This window comes from Centrocercus urophasianus, unplaced genomic scaffold (genome assembly GCF_019232065.1).
Source record: "Centrocercus urophasianus isolate 14NV4802_14NV808 unplaced genomic scaffold, USGS_Curo_1.0 seq_29, whole genome shotgun sequence".
Lineage (NCBI taxonomy): Eukaryota > Metazoa > Chordata > Aves > Galliformes > Phasianidae > Centrocercus > Centrocercus urophasianus.
Window position 1 is genome coordinate 6,014,779 of NW_024884855.1, and position 20,137 is coordinate 6,034,915.

At 41.5% G+C, this 20,137-nt stretch overlaps 1 protein-coding gene across 2 annotated transcripts in view; it reads right to left on the reverse strand.

The window, feature by feature from the left end:
- The window catches only part of BMERB1 (bMERB domain containing 1), a 44,786-nt gene extending 25,999 nt beyond the window's left edge, over positions 1-18,787 (reverse strand). For both annotated transcript variants that reach the window (XM_042828246.1, XM_042828247.1), the window contains exon 1: positions 18,676-18,787. In XM_042828246.1, coding sequence (XP_042684180.1) covers positions 18,676-18,781 — 106 coding nt within the window. In that variant the 5' untranslated portion in view covers positions 18,782-18,787. The remainder of the gene's footprint in view (positions 1-18,675) is intronic.
- Positions 18,788-20,137: the final 1,350 nt, after the last annotated feature.

Below are 20,137 nucleotides of genomic sequence, written 5' to 3' on the forward strand. Positions count from 1 at the left end.
TGGAAGGACTGCAGTGCAATCCAGTTGTATGGCTTGTCGGATGTAGATAACACAGAGCAACAAGCAGCTGCTCAGCCCGCCCAGCTACAGTACGTCAACTAAAAATGATTGCTGATCTGGATTGGATTCAGACTGAGTAATTTCAGGCCTATTTCCACTCCCTTTTATTGTCCAGTAATAAAATAATCCTTGTTAAAATACCATTAATGATTAAATTTTGTTCAGAATTCAAGTCTGTATTGGTCTTTCCTCAAGAATTGAAAGAAATTCTCAAACTAATCCATTTTCAATGAAGTATATTAAATGTTAACAGAACAAGTGCATTCCCAATGCTGTTTTGGGTTTAAAAATCAAGGTTTTCAAGACCCCTATTTTTTGATGAGCCAAGCAGAAGTAAGCCAGAGGCTCAGATTAGAGATGAAAAGCGAACCAGACTGTGCAACTTAAGCAAAAACAAAACCAAAACCAAAAACCCACACTTGTTAGAAACTGAAGTAGTTGCGTAATGCAGAAAAACAAACTGGTATCATACAAAACATTCCAGATTAAAAAATAAAAAATAAAAAAGTATTAATGTGTAAAGAACCAGGTGACTCATGTAGTTTGTTACTAGCTTGTCACCTGGAGGCATGACTGACCAGGCAGCCCTTTTACTACACCACATATTGTTGTCTCAAATGCATGCAGAGGTGCAGGTACCATGGTGGTTTTTTGTTTTGTTTATTTTTTCTTTTTGATTTAACTGATGTGGAGCAGATGCAATAGCAAATAACTAACCTGAGCAGAAAAATCTTACATCTAATTATTCATTCCTAATCTAGCCTGCTGCTGTATTCTATTACTGTGAATCCTGAGAATGATTAAATTTGGCATGTCTGTGGAATGGTTTTCAATGTTTTATGCTGGAATTATCGTATCAGTACAGCTAATAGCTAAACACAATACAAACAGCTGCATTGTATTTGTTTCTGGTTTCCCAATGCAGGCAATATTGTGTATTTTAAAATGGGGAGACTCAGGGAAAGAGAAGGTGGCACAGGACAGTACCAGCATGGAATCCTGGCACGGCTCTGAGCACATTGGCTTGGTTCAGACATGGTGCAGGGGTCTGGCCTTGTGACACGTGAGCAGAGGCTCCCTGTCCTTTCTACCTCCTTTTGCTTGGCAGTAGATCTCAAGACCTAGACTTGACATCCCACATGACCTGCCTGGTCGCTAGGGATTTTCCTGGAGATCCGAACTGTGGCCAACTGGTTATTTTCTCCAGGTCTGCTCTGACACCCCTTGCTCAGATACCAATGGAGGGCACCCTTAGCAGTGAGGACTGCCCTTGCCCATGTCTTGTGACTCTCAGCACAGGGCTTGCCTAACGCTTTGAGAGCTGCCAGCTTTTGTTGTACCCGATGCTGATCCTCCTCCACCTTCACTAATCAATGGAAATGCTCCTCATTACTGCATCAAGCCTTCGACAAAGCCTTCATCAAGGTTTCTTTTTTATTTATCTATTTATCTATCTATCTATTTATTTATTTACTATTTTTCTGGAAAAAATCCATAGGAATTGGAGATGACAGAGTTGAATTTTTCCTCCAGCAGGAAGCTGAAAATGTTTGCTTTCTTATTGTGGTTGTTATGATTTTTTAATATTTCTTTATGGGCTGAGCAACACAGTTACTCATTTCAGAATCAGTAGCATGTAAGAGCCATGAAATGCTCTTTCAGCTGACAGACCGAGCACACATCCTCAACAGGCAGCTAGATGTTCTTTGCTCTTGCAAGTAACACTGGTCATTCTGTGCTATAGAATGCCGGTGAAGTGGAATTCTGAGTATTTGGGGGATTATTCTTTGATTCAGTATATTTACTACAGAGCCAAAGGGAATGCCTCTATGCAAAGAGCCTGCTTTCCTATCAGTGTCTGGGGATCTAGAGTAGTTCTGGAGCTGTTGAATTCTCTGCTGCTCAGCCAGAAGGCACTGGAAACAGAAGTTTCAATTGCAGTGCAGCTCCCAAATGCACAGGAGGTAATCTTGGAGTCCTGAAATACTGCCTTAAACCAGGCATCCAAACTTTCAGCATCTCAGCTAGACAGCGGGGCAACTAGAAATCCCACGGCTGTTTTTTCATGTGCTCCATGCCTCAGGGCAGACTTCGGGGCTGGTTGATTGGCCTTACGCTTGGATTCACAATAGGCAGCTGTGAGATCTGGCAGCCCTTGGGAACCTCTTTGGCAGAAAAGCACCAGAGATGCACACTGAAAGCTGGTTAAATGCCAGGATCTCAGGGAATATCACAGTCACCAAATATCCCTGTTCCTGAACAATCATTAGGAGAAAAAGAAAAAGGAGATGGGTGATTTTCTTTTTCATGGGGAGTAACAGTTGTATCTGTGTTTCAACTAAACTGAAATACTGAGTTCAGTATTCTGAGCTCAGTTGTCTACTGTGCTGCTTCTGTGCTGATACTGTGCTGCTTCAAGATCACCTATATTCTGAGATAAACCACTACACCAGAGCAGTCCCTTCAAGTCTGCAGTCCATTCAGCAACTCCACAATCAAGAGGGAAGAAATTCATACCTGTAGAAAGATTCTGCTACAACCTATAGAGAAGCATGACACCTCTCTGAGATGATACAAATGAATTAGCATACATTTAAACTTGCTGTTTGTAGGAGGAAGGAAAATCTGCTTTCATAGTAACGCTTATAATCAGCGTAAAAAGCACTTTTGCAATATTAGCTGCATTGAAAATACTTCTATTTTGCAACTGATGAGAATACAAAATACTTTTCATCGTCCTTGATTGTCTACTTTGCCTATATTGCTTATGGAAATAGGTTTGGGATTGTGGGGTTTTTTTTTGGGGGGGGGGGTGTTGATGTTTTTGTTGTTTTTTTTAGTAATTAAAGGAAAATCTGGTGATTATAGGACACAATAGCAGAATTAATAAAGACCAGAAAAGGCACAAGAAGCCTAAAAAGATGGTTATTGATCACATAATAAATACCAAAAGTTAATTCAGAAGAATTTGAAACCTTCAAAAATGGGAAGACATATGTGGATAATGATTCTTTATTTTGCTCTGTTCATCTTCTCATTCAGTATTTGATCACCTCTCAGTCTGGTTTAGTATTCAACACTGAATATTAAAGATATATTTTTTTTTTTACATAATGTATGAAATTTTTGTTTACATAATGTATGAAATGTTTCCCTTCTGTTCTAATAGGCTACCACGACTTGCAGGTATGTGCAGTTTTATGCACAGCTTGAAGACGTTACGTGTATTTTCTTCTACTTTTGAATACTCTGATCAGCACATGTAAATAACTTCAAAATGATAAATGAAACAAAACTGTGGTTATCTTCTATGTAGAAGGCTTAGCAGCAAGCCTTATACCATATGAACTGCAGGGGAAAAAGCAGCATAGGCAGGGAGTCAGGAAAGTGTGAATTTATATTGTGAAGACAATCAGACCTGCAGGCCCTTTCTCCTAATCCAGTGCTCAATGTTTTTCACTTCAACCTATCTTTTTCCTCTTTTTTTGCATTCTGTCATATTTAAATCACCTTTCGAGGCACGCAGCTATTTTTGCCTTTGAAGGAGTAAGTATGGAAAAAGTGCTGGAACTCAGAGCAGACTCAGCTTTTCAGAAATCTGTTAGTATTCTGTGTCTAAAACTAACAGTCTGATGAATTCTGCAGAACTGGGATGTGATATGCCAGCCTTTGGTCAAAGCAGAGGGAAAGAAGAATGCCAGAATTAAAAAAGAAGCCAAATCCCAAAAGAGAACTGGCATTTATTACTCTGTTGAATTTGAATGAGTCTGTAAACCATAACATGATGAGAGAAAACCAAGCCACCTATTGCTAAAAAACACCAGAGATTAATTCCTTGTCCTGTTATTTCCTTCTAGGGCATATTAAGTTCATCTGATATAAGTGGAAATGGCTCTGTTTAAACGGTCACCTGTGGTCTGAGTGCACCAGCACAAGTATAACAATTTATATATATTTTGTCCAGGCCATTAATATTGTTTGTTGGGTTTTTTGTTTGTTTGTTTGTTTTAGTTTTAAATCATTAGATAGATTTACAGTCTAGCCATATTACAACCTGACTTTCCATTTCAAAACTCTCACTTTCACACTCCTATTCTATGACAATTTTAAAATTAGATAAGAAGAGATCATAAAAAGGACTAGGTGCAATTGCCCACTGCACTTCTGGAATCACTGTCCCCTGTTCCATATCTAAGAGACCCTTGTTATCAAAAGATTCTCTTTGAGTTCCTTGCTCTTTACTTTCTTGTTCTTATCTTCAAGCTTTGACCTTTTATTTTTCATTATTTACCTTCCAAATCCATGTTAGCAGGAGTCTATTATTTCCTATTTCAGGCATTTGTGCACTGTGGTCTCACTGAGATTTCTCTTGGACTATGAACTCTACATTCACAGTATTCAATATTAACTCCTTCCTTTAACTCTCAAAGCCGTTTGGTTTCTATGGTGTCATACTTGGAAGCATTGCACACAGTGACTCTTTTCATGTCTGATGTGTTACAAAGTGCTTGTACCTGCCCAACACCCAAATGAGATTCTTTGTTGCTCTGCATCTTTTATGCTGTAGTTCAATGTAGTATTGCAATGAAGAAAAGCTGTTTTTAAAACTGAACCTTAAAAAAAATCCTGATTTGTCTAATTCAACTTCATATTCCTAAATAGAAATAGAAATTCAGGCAGTGATGGTGACTGGTAGTTAGGGATGGTCTCCAGCACTTTGCTAACTGCAAGTTTGATGGTTAAATGATGATCCTCAGCTATTTTAGGGACCATTTTCTATTCTTGCTCCCTATTTAAGGATATATACCAGCATAAATTCAGAATGGTAAATTTGTAAAGATCTTGCCTCTAAACAAGACATCAAATAAATTGTCTTGTTTATTATCCTGACAAATTTATAAGCAGTCATTATTCTTGGCTTTGTCTTTTGTCATTTCTGACAGTTCCCATTTCCTAAGAGGCTAATTAAGCAACCCTTTAATCTTACACTTCCCCCAGGAAAAAGTTCTCTCTAGTTTAAGAAACTGCTCTACACCTAGAAGACATCATTCTGGTTGTAATGGTATCTGGAGAAAACAGCTCCTCTCTCAGTAGCCATTCATTCTTTGACAGTGAAGACCCTGTGAATCAGTCTCGAGTTCTTGTAGAAATCTAAAGCAAAGCACAGGATTTAACGTGATATTCAGGCTCATCCTTAATGTCACTTAAAATCTATACTGCTATCCTGTACATGGAGCATAAATTCCATTTCTTCCATCTTGCACTTAAGCATTCAGGTTTCAGCATTCTCCTGATTTTTGACACTGTCAAATTGTGGGATTCCTCTACTTATGATGATAGAGGTTTTGGTGGCTGAGAGGATGAGGAAAAGGGGAAATGATTATTTATGTTAAATGATAATAGCTAGAGTAAAGCTAAGTAAAGAACAAATTTAGACTAAAAACTAGTAACAATCCAAAACAGTGACATTCTGAAGCAGTCTTTGAAGGAGGATACCAAGTGAAAGGAAATATACCATCTTTTCAGTGCCAAAAAAAATCAGAAGTTTTGTGTGTAAGTGGTACTGAGCAATTATCTGCAGTTGCAAGAGAGTGGACTCTGGAAGCAGAAAAAATAACCTGGCTGTTAACTGGGGCTTTACTCTTTCAGTAAGTAAGGTAGAGTTTAGTTTTTTGAAGTCCTGTGTTCTCTGCAGTCAGACATTGCCCACACAAAGCCTCCAGACTCTTCATGTAAAAAGTCTGGAGTGTGCATTCTATTAACGTACCACATCAAGATAGCACACCGTCTCTGCTTTCACCTGGATCTAAGGGCGTTGCATTTGCAAGGGTTTGGTACAATAGGAAAGTCTGCTACCTAATTATCTGTAACTAGAACATCTTATGTCTAGCTGTAAATCTGTATGTGATTTGGTACTTGTATGGGAACTGCTGAGCCACGGCCTGAACCTCTGATTGACCACCTGAGGCAAGCACTGAGTCAGCCCTGGAGCACAGGTGAAGGCAATTCACCCGTGCTGCCATGAGAGGTGGAGCCTGGCTGCACCCCCCCCCGACCCCCCCCCCCAAGACCTATTTAAGAGCTGACTGCCAACAGACAAGGATCTCTTCTGGAGATCTGCTCTGCTGGAGTTTTGTAGTGAGCCCAGGATAGGGGTAAGCATTCTATTCTCTTTTTGTTATTATAACCTGCTTTGCCAAACTCTCTTGTTTATTTCATAATTAAAACATCTTTATATTTGTTGATTATACACTACTGTTTTATAGCACTATCATAGAGACTTGCATGTACATTTTTTTCTACTGTTTGGACTTTTGCTAGCTTTCTGTACGTTTTTCAATAATGTCTTTGATCTGTGACTCCCAATGCCCTGGATAGTCCCCTAAACAGTAAATTTTAGGGTGACAGGGAAGACTTCTCACTAGTACACACAATGGCAGCAGTCTGATACAAAAATATTTACAGATCACAAAACAGAATTTTGGCACCCACAAATGTAAATGCCTAGGGAGTCTAAACTTAATATTGAACTAAATGTTTCTTTGAAAATATAGATAAATATAACTTCCTATAAACTTATTCCCATTAACAGTGAAATAAAAGCCTCAGGCCTCATTTGATAGTGCCTTACTAATAAGTCCAAAATAAGGAATTCTTAAATGTGATTGAAGTTTGTAGAAATGCTTCTGATGTAAATAAATTCAGGATATGCAAAATTATGTCCACTAACAAACATTACCATAATAGCACTCACACGCTGGGTCTTGAAAATGCTCTGGGGCTTTGACATTGCAATTACAGGGCTCAGCCTTTCTACTTTGAAGTTGATTCCAAGACAGTCTAGGCAATTTGCATGCCCCAGCCAATTGCTATTACAGTCAATGATAACAAAGTTGCATACGTCTCTTCAGCTTCTTAGAGGACAGATGCATAAAAATAAGGAAAACAGAATCGTAAACAGCAAAGGGAGTTTGGAATTAAGTCCTTTTATAAAATCCTTTTTAAGCTCAAGTTCCACTGAATTAAGGAGTCCTGGAGATGTTATTTGTGGATTCACGTGTGATTCTCCAGTCTGCTGAAAATGCATTCTCTGTTTCAATATAAACTGCATTTCTGAGTTGAGACAGTTCTCAATATCCAGATTCTAAATTTAGCAGTTTATATTTTCCCCTCATGGGGGCTGGAATAAGATTGTTATAGATGACCTGCATGCCTTCAGATGCAAGCTGGACTACGAGTGACTGCTCAGTGACGTCAGATTTAAAAAATCTAGCAACACAGAGTGGCTTTGCCTGTGTCTCAGATACACTGACAGAGTGCAAACAGTCCTAGCTCATAAACAGAATTTTTCAATTACAGCATGCTAGAAGGGCATCATCATGATCAGCACGGGCATTTCAGACCAACTTCCAGCATCCCCAGTGCCTAAACTGAGCACAGACTCTTCAAGACTACTGCAGTCCATTTACAAATCAGCCTGTGGTACCTCATCCAGCCATTCCTGCTGTGTATAAAGAAGGATTAAGTGGTTTTGAGTGGGACTTAAGAGCTGTCCATATAATAAGTTCTGCAGAGAATTATGGCAGACTTAACAAAGTACTTTAATTTGCACTAATTGAACAGACTTCCTACTGTTATTTCCAATTCTAAATGAAATGTAGTTTGGGTATCAGTACTGCACTTCTTGTTGTCAGATGCTCTGACAACAGGGTTTTTCATATTTGCCTGGTGGCTTTAAATAAGGTGTGGAAGCCATTTTCCCCAGACCACTTCACACGTCACTGTGAGACTATGCAACCTGATTTTTCTCACTAAAGCTGAAATAAGTGGCATTTTTTCTTCTCTTTACAGCAGGTGCACCATAGCATACTTATCAGAGCTTCTCCTATTGACCTAACCTGACAGAAGTGTGCCTTCAATATCCCAGTAGGCCTAAGGCTCAGAAGGTTCTTGTAATATTCTGCTCTTCCAATTTCTCCTTCTTGTCTCTAGACTTTGTGGATATGAGTAGAGATGAAGCAAATCAGCTGATCTTGAATTAAACTGTTTCAGCCTCTAAGGAACTGCTGCTTGCAGAAATCCCCAGCAATTTAGTTCCTATGTTTGTGAATAATGAGTCATTACTAGTACTGTCCAGCCTGCCTAGGTCTCCCACAGATCTTGGCTTCCTTCTGGCTCGGGAAGAGGTACATAGGAAATTCCTGTACATCTCTCCATTTCACTTGCCAACCCTTTCCAGCAGTGAAGAAGAGGGACAGAGTAATGGCCTTGCCAATTCCCCACCTACACTCACCTGCCTGTTATCAGGAAGATACAGGCCCCTAATTTGCTTTCCATAACCAACTGCAGGTACCTCAGTGCTTCTCACCCCACAAGCACCATTCCCTCTGTTCTCTCTCTAGAGCAGAAGGAAAAATCCCAAATCAGAATGGATTAGTTACCTGTTTCTAGAGGCAAAATTTGTGAGAACAGGAACTATGGTTCTAGTTTATTTCTGATCATCTTAAAGCTCCTAGTGTTTGTTCTGTAATGTTTTCACATGGGGCAGGGTGCACGCTGTTAAATCAGTATTTCCATCTCACAGATATATTTTGGAAAACTTGCCTTACGTTCAAATATATGATTCTGATTATGTAATCAACGCTGCTTTCTACATATTCCTTTCACCTTTTATTATGAATTGAAAATACCACCTGTGCACTTTAAACAGCAGTTTGTCCTAAGAATGGGGAGAATATTCAGCTGTATGCAGCCTGGGGAGAAAATCTGCTTAGTGTATATGATCTGACAGTCGTTCTTACGAGAAAATAGATTGAAAACGAGATGCAAAAAAAATATGAGGGAAAACTGCAACTGCCTCTGAAGGTCTGACCTGAAAGCCTTTTTTTTTTTTTTTTTTTTTTTTTTTTCTTTTTTTTCTTCCCCCAGTGGTGCTGGGCTAGACCTTTATCTGCAAGGAGCTATTTTAGTCTGGATCAGGAAGACTGCCAGGAGTCAGGATGGCTCAGGAAGGGGGTTTCCATGCCCAGCACAGCGTGAGATTCAGTTCTATCAGAAGGCTGTAAATAGCAATTGGTACAGTTAGTTTCTGTGGTAGGTATCTTCCCTGGTGCACACCTCCCACTGAAATCAATGCACATTCCCATCTGAGATGATGTGCACTCAGGAGAAAGACTATATTTAAGCCACGTTCCGCAGAAACCAATTCATCCCCTACTCTTACATGATGGAGAATCAAAAGGGAATATTAAAAAACACAAATTACTTGCTCATTTACTCCTGTCATTTTACTCAGTGGTCAATGGGAATAACCTGTGGCTTTTCATTTTATTCCTCACTAGAGTCATTTTCTGATCCTGTAATTCTAACAAAAAGCTTCAGTGCTTGACTGCTGCAGCAGTGCCAACTGCAGATAACACTGTGTTTTTAAAGCTGATTTAATTTTGCATCTCTACATTTTTATATTGTTTTGGAAAAAAAAAAATTACCAAATTGTTTGATTTCAGGCCTTGAAGGACATGTTCAGGAACATGCAGTTTTATGTAAAACACCCCATAAGCATTACTGATAAACAGCAACATAAATTGCAAGTGAAACTGTGGTAAAATGGCCACTGACACTTCTAAATTTCATATCTTAACAATACTCCCCAATCACATACCAGATAGTTTCTCTGTTTCTCTCTGCCCTCTGTGGCATGGCTCTCTAATAACACAGTTGTCGAACAGTGCTCTCAACATCTTCCCAGCAGCTGGTGAATGATTTTTTACAGTCTCTAAATGATAGGATAAATACTACAGTTGTGAATCTAATCCAGTAAGGGCCAAAGTGATCTGGTAAGGAGAATTTGCTTTAGACGCTAAAGAAATTGGTTTGTAACGTATTCCCACTCCAGCTTATAATTAAAGTTGAGAATATGCTCCTCAGAAGCCCAGAGAAAGGGAGTTTACAGATTGTATAATTTTCAGATTTTACTATAAGGAAAATGAATGTTACTATTCCTAAACACACTGGCATACAGTGGGTATACTCTGGCAGCAAAGCAAAGGCTGGGCAGCAGAGAGTCATAGCAGGGACTTGCTCTATTGTGTCTGGGCCACAGTGCTTCCAGGGACCCACAAACAAAAGCTGCGTTTTTAGAGGTGGAACCACCACCCAAATCTCTTTTGCACATGCCTTTCATCTGTGGATGTGGAGTCATTCTCTGGCAAGCTAATCGCTTTGGCATACTTCATTTTGATTCAGTTTTCTTTTAATATACCAATGCATTCTTTCTGACAGCTGGCAACCAGCTGAGCTTGCTGCCTCCCTGGAGGTCTCCAAGGTGAGAAGATGAAGGCTGTGCAGCATCTTTAACTTTGAGCCAAACAGAGATCTGACTCTCACCTATTTTCTGTATAGAATTAAAAAAAAAAATCACTGCTAGAAATTTTGTAATGTCAAAGTATTTCAACACCTCACCAAGGCAGAGACAAACAGATCTTGTTTTTACTGGCTTTCAGAAACTCTGTGGCCATGCTCTTTGCTATCATGTTCTACGTACTCAGACAAGTATCTGCCTGGACAAAAACGTCTCTGCCTTATTTCTTGAGAGTCTTAAGAGCCAAACTGCAGTCATCTTAGTCCTCTCCCAGATCATGGTAGAAGATGAGAGAGGAAACAAACTACAGTTTGGTTGAGGGAGAGGGAACACAAATGAACCACATGGCCTTTTTCTCTCCAACAGAAGTGTGAGGACCAGCCACTCACCATGGGCTCCAATCTATTAGCTAATGATTCACTGCTCAGAGACAAGGAGATTGAAATGGCATTGCCCCCGCACATGGCTCCATTGGACAGGAGCATCATGGCGAGGGCTGGTAGGCCCAACTCATAGAGCAACCTGACAGAACAGAGGGGAATGCTTGTGGAACTGACAAAGACCCCAAATTCCCTCCTGGAACTTTCTAAGGAGAACCAAGGTTAGCAAAGCTGCAGGACACGAAGGCAGAGCCAAGCCAATGCTGAAATTACTGAGGAAATTTGCAGTGACATCAGTGAAGTCAGGGCTGCATTTTCTCTCTAAAGTGCCAGTCAAGCTTCTCTGTCATTTTGCACAGAGGTCGGGTCGCCATCTTGCTCATTTGGCTTTAGTAACATTTTAACATTTACTATGGCTTCACTGGAAGGACTTAAGTGGTAGAATGATCTGTTGATGCCTCTTAGTTTTGGAGTTGTTTTCTTCAAGAGATGAAAAAAACCGTTAAACCACTTTTTAAATTTAAATCTTTTACAATTTTACAATTTTATCAGTATATAAGAGACAAATTTTACTGTAGAAAAACTCTGAACCCTTCCTAATCAATAAAAGTTTGAGTAGGGGGGAGTGGTTCAGGGCAGTAAAAAGATCCTTAAATACTGCTGCTGCTCCTGCAACAACAAATTATCTCTTGCATTTTGGTGGTGTTTGCAGTCATTAGGCACTAGCAGTGAGCCACCTGTCTTGCTGAAAATCATAATTCTCATTTAATGATGAATTATCTTGAAATTATTTTCTCAAATATTTTGCCCTTTATGAGCTGACAAAATGTTATAATTAATGTTTCAATGCTGATCCTGAAGGGCAACTAACGTAATTATCCAAGCGTACTCCTGCTGATTTCACATACAGTTTGCCCTCTAAACATGCATTTTTCCTCTTTGAATTGTGAATGCATTTCTACTCTACCTTTTATGTAGCAGACAGTAAATCGTGCCTGATGGAAACATATTAGCATTCTTTACTTTTGAGTCTCTGGGACTGTGTTACTAAGGGTGATTTCTATGAAAATGGAACGTATTCAACTACAGAGGAAAAGCACTTTGGGATTCAGAATTAGAGTTCCAACCTTCACAGTGCACAGAAACTGCAAGGAAACTCTACAAATGCCACGCATTATACGCAGTACTCTGCAGTGCATGCCCAATCCCAAATGTAAGTTTTTAATCCTGTTTTATAAACCACCCTTGAGATGCATGCATTCTTAAAAGCAGTTACACTGATGAAAACATGCTATGCAACTAAGGAATCAATTATCAAACGTAATCAGAAAAATTAGACAGAAAGAATCCCTAATCCCACAGGCTAGCAGCAGCAGGGATGGTATGTATAGTTCAAAGTGTCCTACTTTCCAGGTCCCATGCATTTTTTCTGTAAAATATCTTTAAAGGAAATTCAACAATTTGTGAGCACAGTCCTAAATATGACACTTGAGCCTCATAATTTCCAACATTATTGGTTGACACTGGTTTGAACATAAACAGTGCATTAGACATTAAGTGTTCATTTCCTTCTTGAAGCACACAGCTGGGCATGGAGATTTTGGAATTCATTAACCCTGTGATTTACAAGCATCTCTGCAGAGGTAAATGCCTTTGCTGTTGTGCAAGTACATGATATAGCAGTAAGATCCAGATTATTTAGCATAACCACCACATTTTTTGCTGGAGATCCCCTGATAGTATCCAGAACCAGCCACATTCCTGCTACACTCAGCCCCTTTGGCTCTGATAAGGTTGGGGTAGTTTGGTTTGTTCTTTTCTGTTTTTTTTGTAGAACAGGCTGTACTATGTAAGGATCTAAAGTACTGTAGGGAGACAACTATGTTTAGAACCATGGGACGTCAGGGAGTGAATTCCCTGCACTTTTTGCTCAGAAGCTGTGCAGACCTACAGCTTGTAGCAAGATAGAAAAGTGAAAGAATTGCAAAACTCACAAAATGTGATAGGAAGTGTGTCCCCAGGTAGGATGGTGTGTCTCCATGGGGATCTACACTACAGAGTACCATGGAGCTGGGAGACCAACATGAAGTTGCACATGGAAGAAGCTGTTCTGAAGTCCAATTAGTCCAGTTACTGACCAGTATTTTATCAATAAAGCACACAAAAGTGAAATATTTCCATCCTCCCTTTTCCTTCTTTCTTTATTTCCTGTGCTGCCTGGGGCACCCCGCCATGGGAGGAGGAATTAGATTGAGGCAATGTGTAGATAGGGTAAACTGGATAAATCTCACTGAAAATCGTTCCGTTTGCTTTCATTGAAGTAAAACAAAACAAAGATATGCCTCTCCCTCATCAGTTACAGGCTGTACCAGAATGACCTGGTCACAATTATTAAGTGGTAGATTTTTGGTTTCACAGATCAGACAAAGGCTGCTTTTCCTCTTGAACTAAAATATAAATCCATTAGCATCAATAATTATGAACAAGTAATAAATACAGCTGGCACCATCCCTTGAAACAATCTTTGTTGAGGATTGCAGTATTTGGGCAAATATTTTCTAAGAAAAGTGGCATTCCATATTAGTGTTTCACTGTCACATACTGTAATTTTTCAGTCACTCCCTTTTCAAAAACTACACAGTATGTAGTGGTTTTATTTGTTTCTAATGAATGGAGACGTGGGAAGAATAACATTCCTAATGGAAACTAGCATTCAGACCTTCATAGAACCAGCAGGCTTGCTGCTTCTATAAAAAGAAATACGATGTGTGTATCCTTCAGTTAGCTTCTTTCTCACCTACCTTAGTTGATGGTCTGAATAAGCTTAATCTGCTTTGTCTGTCTTACTGCATATAACAGATACAATTAACAATTTAGGAGAATTCAGTTACACAAAGGCATCACCATGAAAGAGCTGGGTCATACAAAGCCTGTGAAACATTTTTTTTTGTTCTGTTTTTCAACCAGAGTGGAAGCATGAAGAGAAATTACAGAAGATACATTACAGAAAAAGAGACATTTTAAGCAAAGCGAAGAAGTGGTTTTGCAGACATTTGCACAATGTGTTGAGCATTTTGGGAGAAGGCCCAAAGGTGTGTGTCTGAGTATTTAACTACTAGATGATGGAAGCATCTGTAGTTGATGTGGGTTTGGATTTAACTGGGAAGAGTAGTAAACTTCTACTCTTGTCAGCCCCAGATGTGAGCCTTCCCTCATGCTGAACACTCCTGAATTTCCAGCATTGCTCTGCAGTTTCTAGTTTAACAGCCCTCAGCAGCACTGCACCTCTTTCTAGTGGTGCAGCATAAGTACCCTTCACTCTCATGAAGCAGGACAGAAGGACAAACAATGAGGATATCTAGTTGTTACCCCGTCAGGTATCAAGGATGCATCCATCTTTGTTAAGATGTCACACTGACATAAAAAAATCAAGAACAAGTTGACATTAACCTGTTTTTTGACTAATACCTACAGAGACATTATTAATATGAATCCACCCTAATTGCTCCTTGGTGATCAGAATGACAGATGTCACAGGATGCTATCTGTGCATACTTCACTGTGCAAGACAAATGAGTTTCTCTGTTGCTACTTGATTTTATAATCATTTGTAAAATGTCTGTTACAATATTTATTATAAAATGTTATAAAGCAATATTAAAACATCATGAGCTAGATCCTGTTGTAGGATGTAGCCATTCAGTTCTGATAAGGAAATCAGGCTTTAATAATAGCATAAGCAGTTCCCAGTAGATAAAGCAAATGCCCATAACTAGAGTGTAAATGCCTTTTCCTCATCCTTCGCTGAAAGAGAAAAAGAAGACATGGCATCAGACCACAACTGATGTTATGCAGCCAGTTGTGTTTTCTTTTAAACTTTTCAAAATTCTCACAAACGGAAAGGAACCATCTCAGAACAGAACATCACTGACTTTGAACCAAAAAGAATGCAGGTAGATATAAGCCAGTTACCTTCCCTGGCTGCAAAATACATATTTGCATATTGGTGCAAATGGTGAGCATACTGTGTGGATTTGAACATTTGAGTACTATGCACAGAGTGAGGTTCAAACAGTGACAAGTGTTTCTTTTGGGCTAACAGTTCAGAAAGGTTTTTTAAGATGAGCTGAATATGGTGAAAAAAACCTTTCCACAAGTATGAGCCCTGGATACCTGTGAACCTGGGAAGAATACTATCTTTCTGCTGTTGCAACAAACCAGAGAAATCTCAGGACTACATACTGTCACCCGACTGATGCTGCTCTGGAATGTACTGCTGTCTCACAGCACCCCACTGCCCGTATATAAAAACTTATGATGCCACAACCACAGCTCAAAGGGAGAGCAAGTGAAACTAGCTGCCAGGGCCACGTGCAACCACTTGGTCTCATGCTGGGAGTCTAACTGTTCAGTGCTGGTCTGTAAAGGGATCCCCCTAACCCTCATATCTGCTTCATCATGAAAAAAGTGTTGAAAAGGTGCATCTTTTAATAGCAGTGGCTATTGTAGTGTACAGCCACACCGAGTTGCCATTCAAATGAAAACAATGGGCAAATTTCATGCAGTACTAAATTGCACCAAAATTAATATTTTGCATTTTCCCAGCATTTCTGCCTCATTATGTTGACTGAAGCTGAGACATTCACCTTGCATTTTAAGTTTAGCCATATAGCCCAAAGAAACTAAAAAGGAAGAAAAAGTCAGCAGAAAGGCATCTGCAGTATTCAAAAGGATGGTAAAAAACTGCTTCATTTCTTTGTGGCTATTTCCCTGGCATGGCATGCAGTTATTTAATCAGGGCACTGTGAGTTCCTGCCGATGGCAATACATGATTCTAAACGAGGCTGTGCACTTGATAATAAGAACTGACCAAAATGCTTGAGTGTTCTGCTTCAGAGCAGACTCCCCAAGACTATATTGTAAAGATTATTTACAGAAAAGGCAATAGCCACACTATTAGAGTTTGTCAATTTTTAAGCATGACTGCATTTACGTGTATGGACTAGGAAAAGCAAGAATTTCTTGGTATGTGGTAAGCAGTCACTTCTAACGTTCTCTGGAAATTTTGTTTTGAATATGAAGTGGAATGCTTCAGTGTTTTGTTGAAGAGAAAATTTTAAACAGTGCTTCATATCCTATATGCAAACCTACTGGAGATCTCTACAGTTGGGTTGTAAGGGCACCAGATCTTCAGCTATGGTCAATCAGCACAACTCCTCTGATAATCTGTACAATAGAAATCTGCATGATATTACACTTAATAGCTAAGAAGTAACTCATCTTCGTGAAAACCAATAAGCAGCAATGCTTTCTATACCACAGGTAGAGAACAGGTTACCCAGAGATGTGGTGGAAACCCTGTCCCTGGACACATTCGAGGCCAGGCTGGAGCAGGCTCTGAGCAGCTGTGCACAGGGGAGCTGTGGATGTCCCCGTTCACTGCAGGGGAGTTGGACTAGATGATCTTTAAAGGTCCCCTCCAACTCTAAGGACTCTATGGTTCTGTGTTAGCAGAGTTCCCTTTTCATTTAACGCATTGAGTGTAAACTAACAACTACCTAAACTTGACATAATCAAGATATTTATTCCCTTATGATATGACTGTGCTCACATATAAAAGCACCAGCCAGGAAACAGCATCACATTGTGCAGACTGTAGTATAGATGCATTACAAGTACTACCTCCAGAAAGATCCTGATTTAAGACACAACAAATGTGCCCTGAAGAGAAAGGGCAGAAACATATGGACTAAAGGACTTCTGCTCTTGTTAATACAGCTACTTAGCATTCCGTATTTAAACCAATATGCAAACACCAAAGGCTAATTGATTGCATTAGTGAAAAAGGCCATGGTGCCTCTTCGGCTTCTTTCCAGACCTTCTGGAGATTCCTGTCATCTTGCCATGCAATTTAGGACCTATGCTGTAAGGAAGCATTAATACAGATCCTAAGATCTGTTTATTTTTAATCAATGCAGATGTTTGACCAGAAGTCAGTGGTAGTATTAAGGCAGGAAAGAGACACAGCTATCATAAACAGCATTTCTACAGCATTTTAAGAAAGTCAAAACCAATGAGCAAACAGAGCAATTACTCAAGTTACAAAGTCCTGATATTAAAAAAAAAAAAAAGTTCTACTTCTCAAAGAACAGACCATGGCCTCTGGATTACTTCTTATTCTATATCTACACTGTTACACGCATACTGAAATATTCCTGTTGAACTGAATTTAATGTGTAGATGGACAGTGCAGCAGCAGAGCACGGTGCAGACCGTGGAAACTTGGTTCCAGTCCTGCCAACAGCGCATTCTGATACCAGGTCAAGCTGTGATTTTGGGTGGAAGCTCAGTGCTGAACACACATTTTTGAGCAGATCGGTTCTCCCACTCAGCCTCCGCACTCCCCTCTGCCAAACAGATGATCTTTTTGTCCAAAGCTTGCAAAATGTAACCCTTCTGTTACCTCCAGGTGCCAGTTTTTGTTATGACAAGAACTACACCCTGCTTGTGATCTGATTGAAACTGAAACAGACGTGTATGAGAACAAGAAAGAAGTCTGTATGTCAGAGGACCTGCAGAACTGTTGTACACATCTGAGTCAATCAGCTCAGGCAGTAGAGACTTTACTCTTCAATTCCATTTTAGAAAGTGTGGATTTATTCATTCCTGAACCTATGCCAGGCACTGCAACAAAACCAACACTGCAGCTGAAGCATAGGAGTGGAAGAGTTCCACCTCTGCCACCAGCATATGGACAGCAGTAACATATTCATGAAAAACTGAAGGCAAAGGTAAAGCACAATTCCAGAACACAGCAGTATCTGAAAACTTTGAGCACAGCAGAAGTGTTGGCAAAAATCTGCTACCACAGTTCTGCAAAGCTCTAGAATGTTAAGAGGCTTCCAGGCAAGTCTTTATGATGCACATCAGATGGATGGTGAGTTCAAGAGCATCAGCAACCCCAGCAGCAGCCAAGACTAAGATATCAGCACATACACACAAAGCTCTTTTTCCAGTAGCATGCTCAAGCTTAGACAGTATTTTTCTTTATAGCAGCTCAGAGCTTTTTGCAACATTTATCAAGATTTCTTGCTTCAGTGGTTACCTTGAGGATTAGAAGGGGCTTGTGGGCTTACTGTTTTGTAAAGAAGATGATAGTTTTGTCAGTAAGAGAATAACCCTTGGGATCTCAGGGAAGACAAGGTCCTGGTGAGAACTTGAATTGACAGTTGTTCATCTTTTTAGTTCGTCTTTCCATCGACGCTTTGGGAATGTTATGTCAATGGTTGCTTTCTGGATTACAATTTCGAGAAAGCTGCTCCACCACAGAACATTTGTTGAGCTCATAAACACAGCACAGTCACTGAAAAAGTGCACAAAGTGCTGTGCCGCGGCACCTTTTGCCAGAGATAATCAAAGGGATTCATGCGGCTGTCACTTGTGCCTTTAAACGGGAAGCACGTTAAAGACTGTCAGCATTTATGAAAAGCCGTATACGAAATCCACTTGATGAGGGAGAGCTGAGGTCCAAGTCGCTCATCCTCGGGTAGAGCGCACAGCCCACCTCGCAGGGAGACACTCGAGAACCGCACACCGCACCGACACGGCTCTGCCTTCCTGCCCCTCGACAGAGGAACGCTCTTTTGTCTCCAGCAGCTTTCGGGCTCGAGCCTCACAGGGCACAGCCCTCGCACGGACCTCCCGAGCAACGCGGTGGCTTCTCCCTGCTAACCAAGAGTGCACCCAGCACCAGACCGGGACCGGGCGGCACTGAAGGGCCGGCCCGCACAGCACCGCACCGCACCGCACCGCAGCCGGCCCCCGGCGCCCAGGGCTGCCCCAGCCAGCGGGACCCCCACCCGCGCCCACACTCACTTCTCCCCAGCGCCTCCGCCTTCCACTCCGTCTCCTCCACTGCCCCGTAGCGTCTCATGGGTCTCTCGGCCTCCGCGCTGGCCGAGATGGATCTCCTCAGCTCCATGGCCGGGCCGGGCGGCGCGGGGCTCCCCGCCTCCTTCACTCCATGCCGGCAGGGCTGCGGCCCGGCTGCCGCGGGGACGGCGCGGAGCTGCGGCTCCTCCGTGCGGAGCGGGTGCCCGCGGGCGGGGCGAGGAAGGGGCGCCGCGCACATGCTCAGTGCGGGGCTGGGTGGGGGGAGGCCGGGGAACAAAGCGAGCGGAGCCCCGCGGCCGCCCCCGGCATCGTGCGGCGCGTTGCGGTTACCCGGCGGAGTCCACGGGTCGGTCCTGTCCCCGTAGCTGCTCGGGCGGCCCGACCTGCGTGGCGCTGCTGCCGCGCGGGTGTTGGCACAGCTCCGCATCTGCCGTGCGCGCTCCTGTGGCATCGGCGAAGCCAGCCGGAGTCCGGGAGGACTGTTTTGGCGGCCACCGCAGCGCCGAGCACATCGTCGGGCCTGGGCGGCTCAGCGGTACGGGTCAGCTCCACGACCACGTCCGGCTTTTGCAGCCGAGCGTATCTCAGGTGGCTGTGCACACATCTTTTGGATTTCCTGACGGTCCCGCACCAAATGGCCTAACACTCATTGCAGCATCCTGGTACCTAAAGCAGCACAGCAAACAAGTGATATGATTCTGGATTTCTCAGGTGTATTTTCCATAAACACACACCTTTGCCGTTTATACAACCTACTGGGATTAGAAGAGAAGGAAATGACTATGTAAGAAGCACAAAAGGGGTGATAATAATAATAACTGTTATTATTTACTTTCATTGGGGGCGGGGGGGAGAGAGATTTTGTGAACAAAGCCCCTTGAACAGCATTTTGCATTATCTTTCCTAGTGAAATCCCATCGCACTTTATTGTGTGTGGTATCATTCTGATGTAGATGATGAAGCAAGAGTTGGGGAGGTTGCCCAGGCTATGAGCAATGAGGCATGGATAATGATGAATGCACCTGGGGTGCGTGAAAGAAAGCTTGTGTGTCACATGCCTTTGCCTGGAACCTTTGCCTTGCCCTTCAACTCTCAATGCTACGAAAGTGCTACAGTGACATTTAGTGATGCTCTTACTAATTGGACTGACGCACATTGCTGCTATACTCATAAACAGTATTGTTTGGGAGTTTGTTACATGTTGGAGGAGAGAAAACCTCCACATCAGTTTTAAAACAGTAACACTGATTTTTTTTTTCCTGATAACTGAAATTGTTACCTAATTGGGTTGCACTACCAGAAGACTGCAAGGAGGCATCCCTGGAGCCTTCTCTTCTTTAAGCTTAACAAGCCTAACCTTCTTTGTAAGAGGTACTCCAGCCCTTTCATCACCTTTGTGACCCTCCTCTGGTCTAACTCCAAAACTCTACTTCTTTCCTGACTC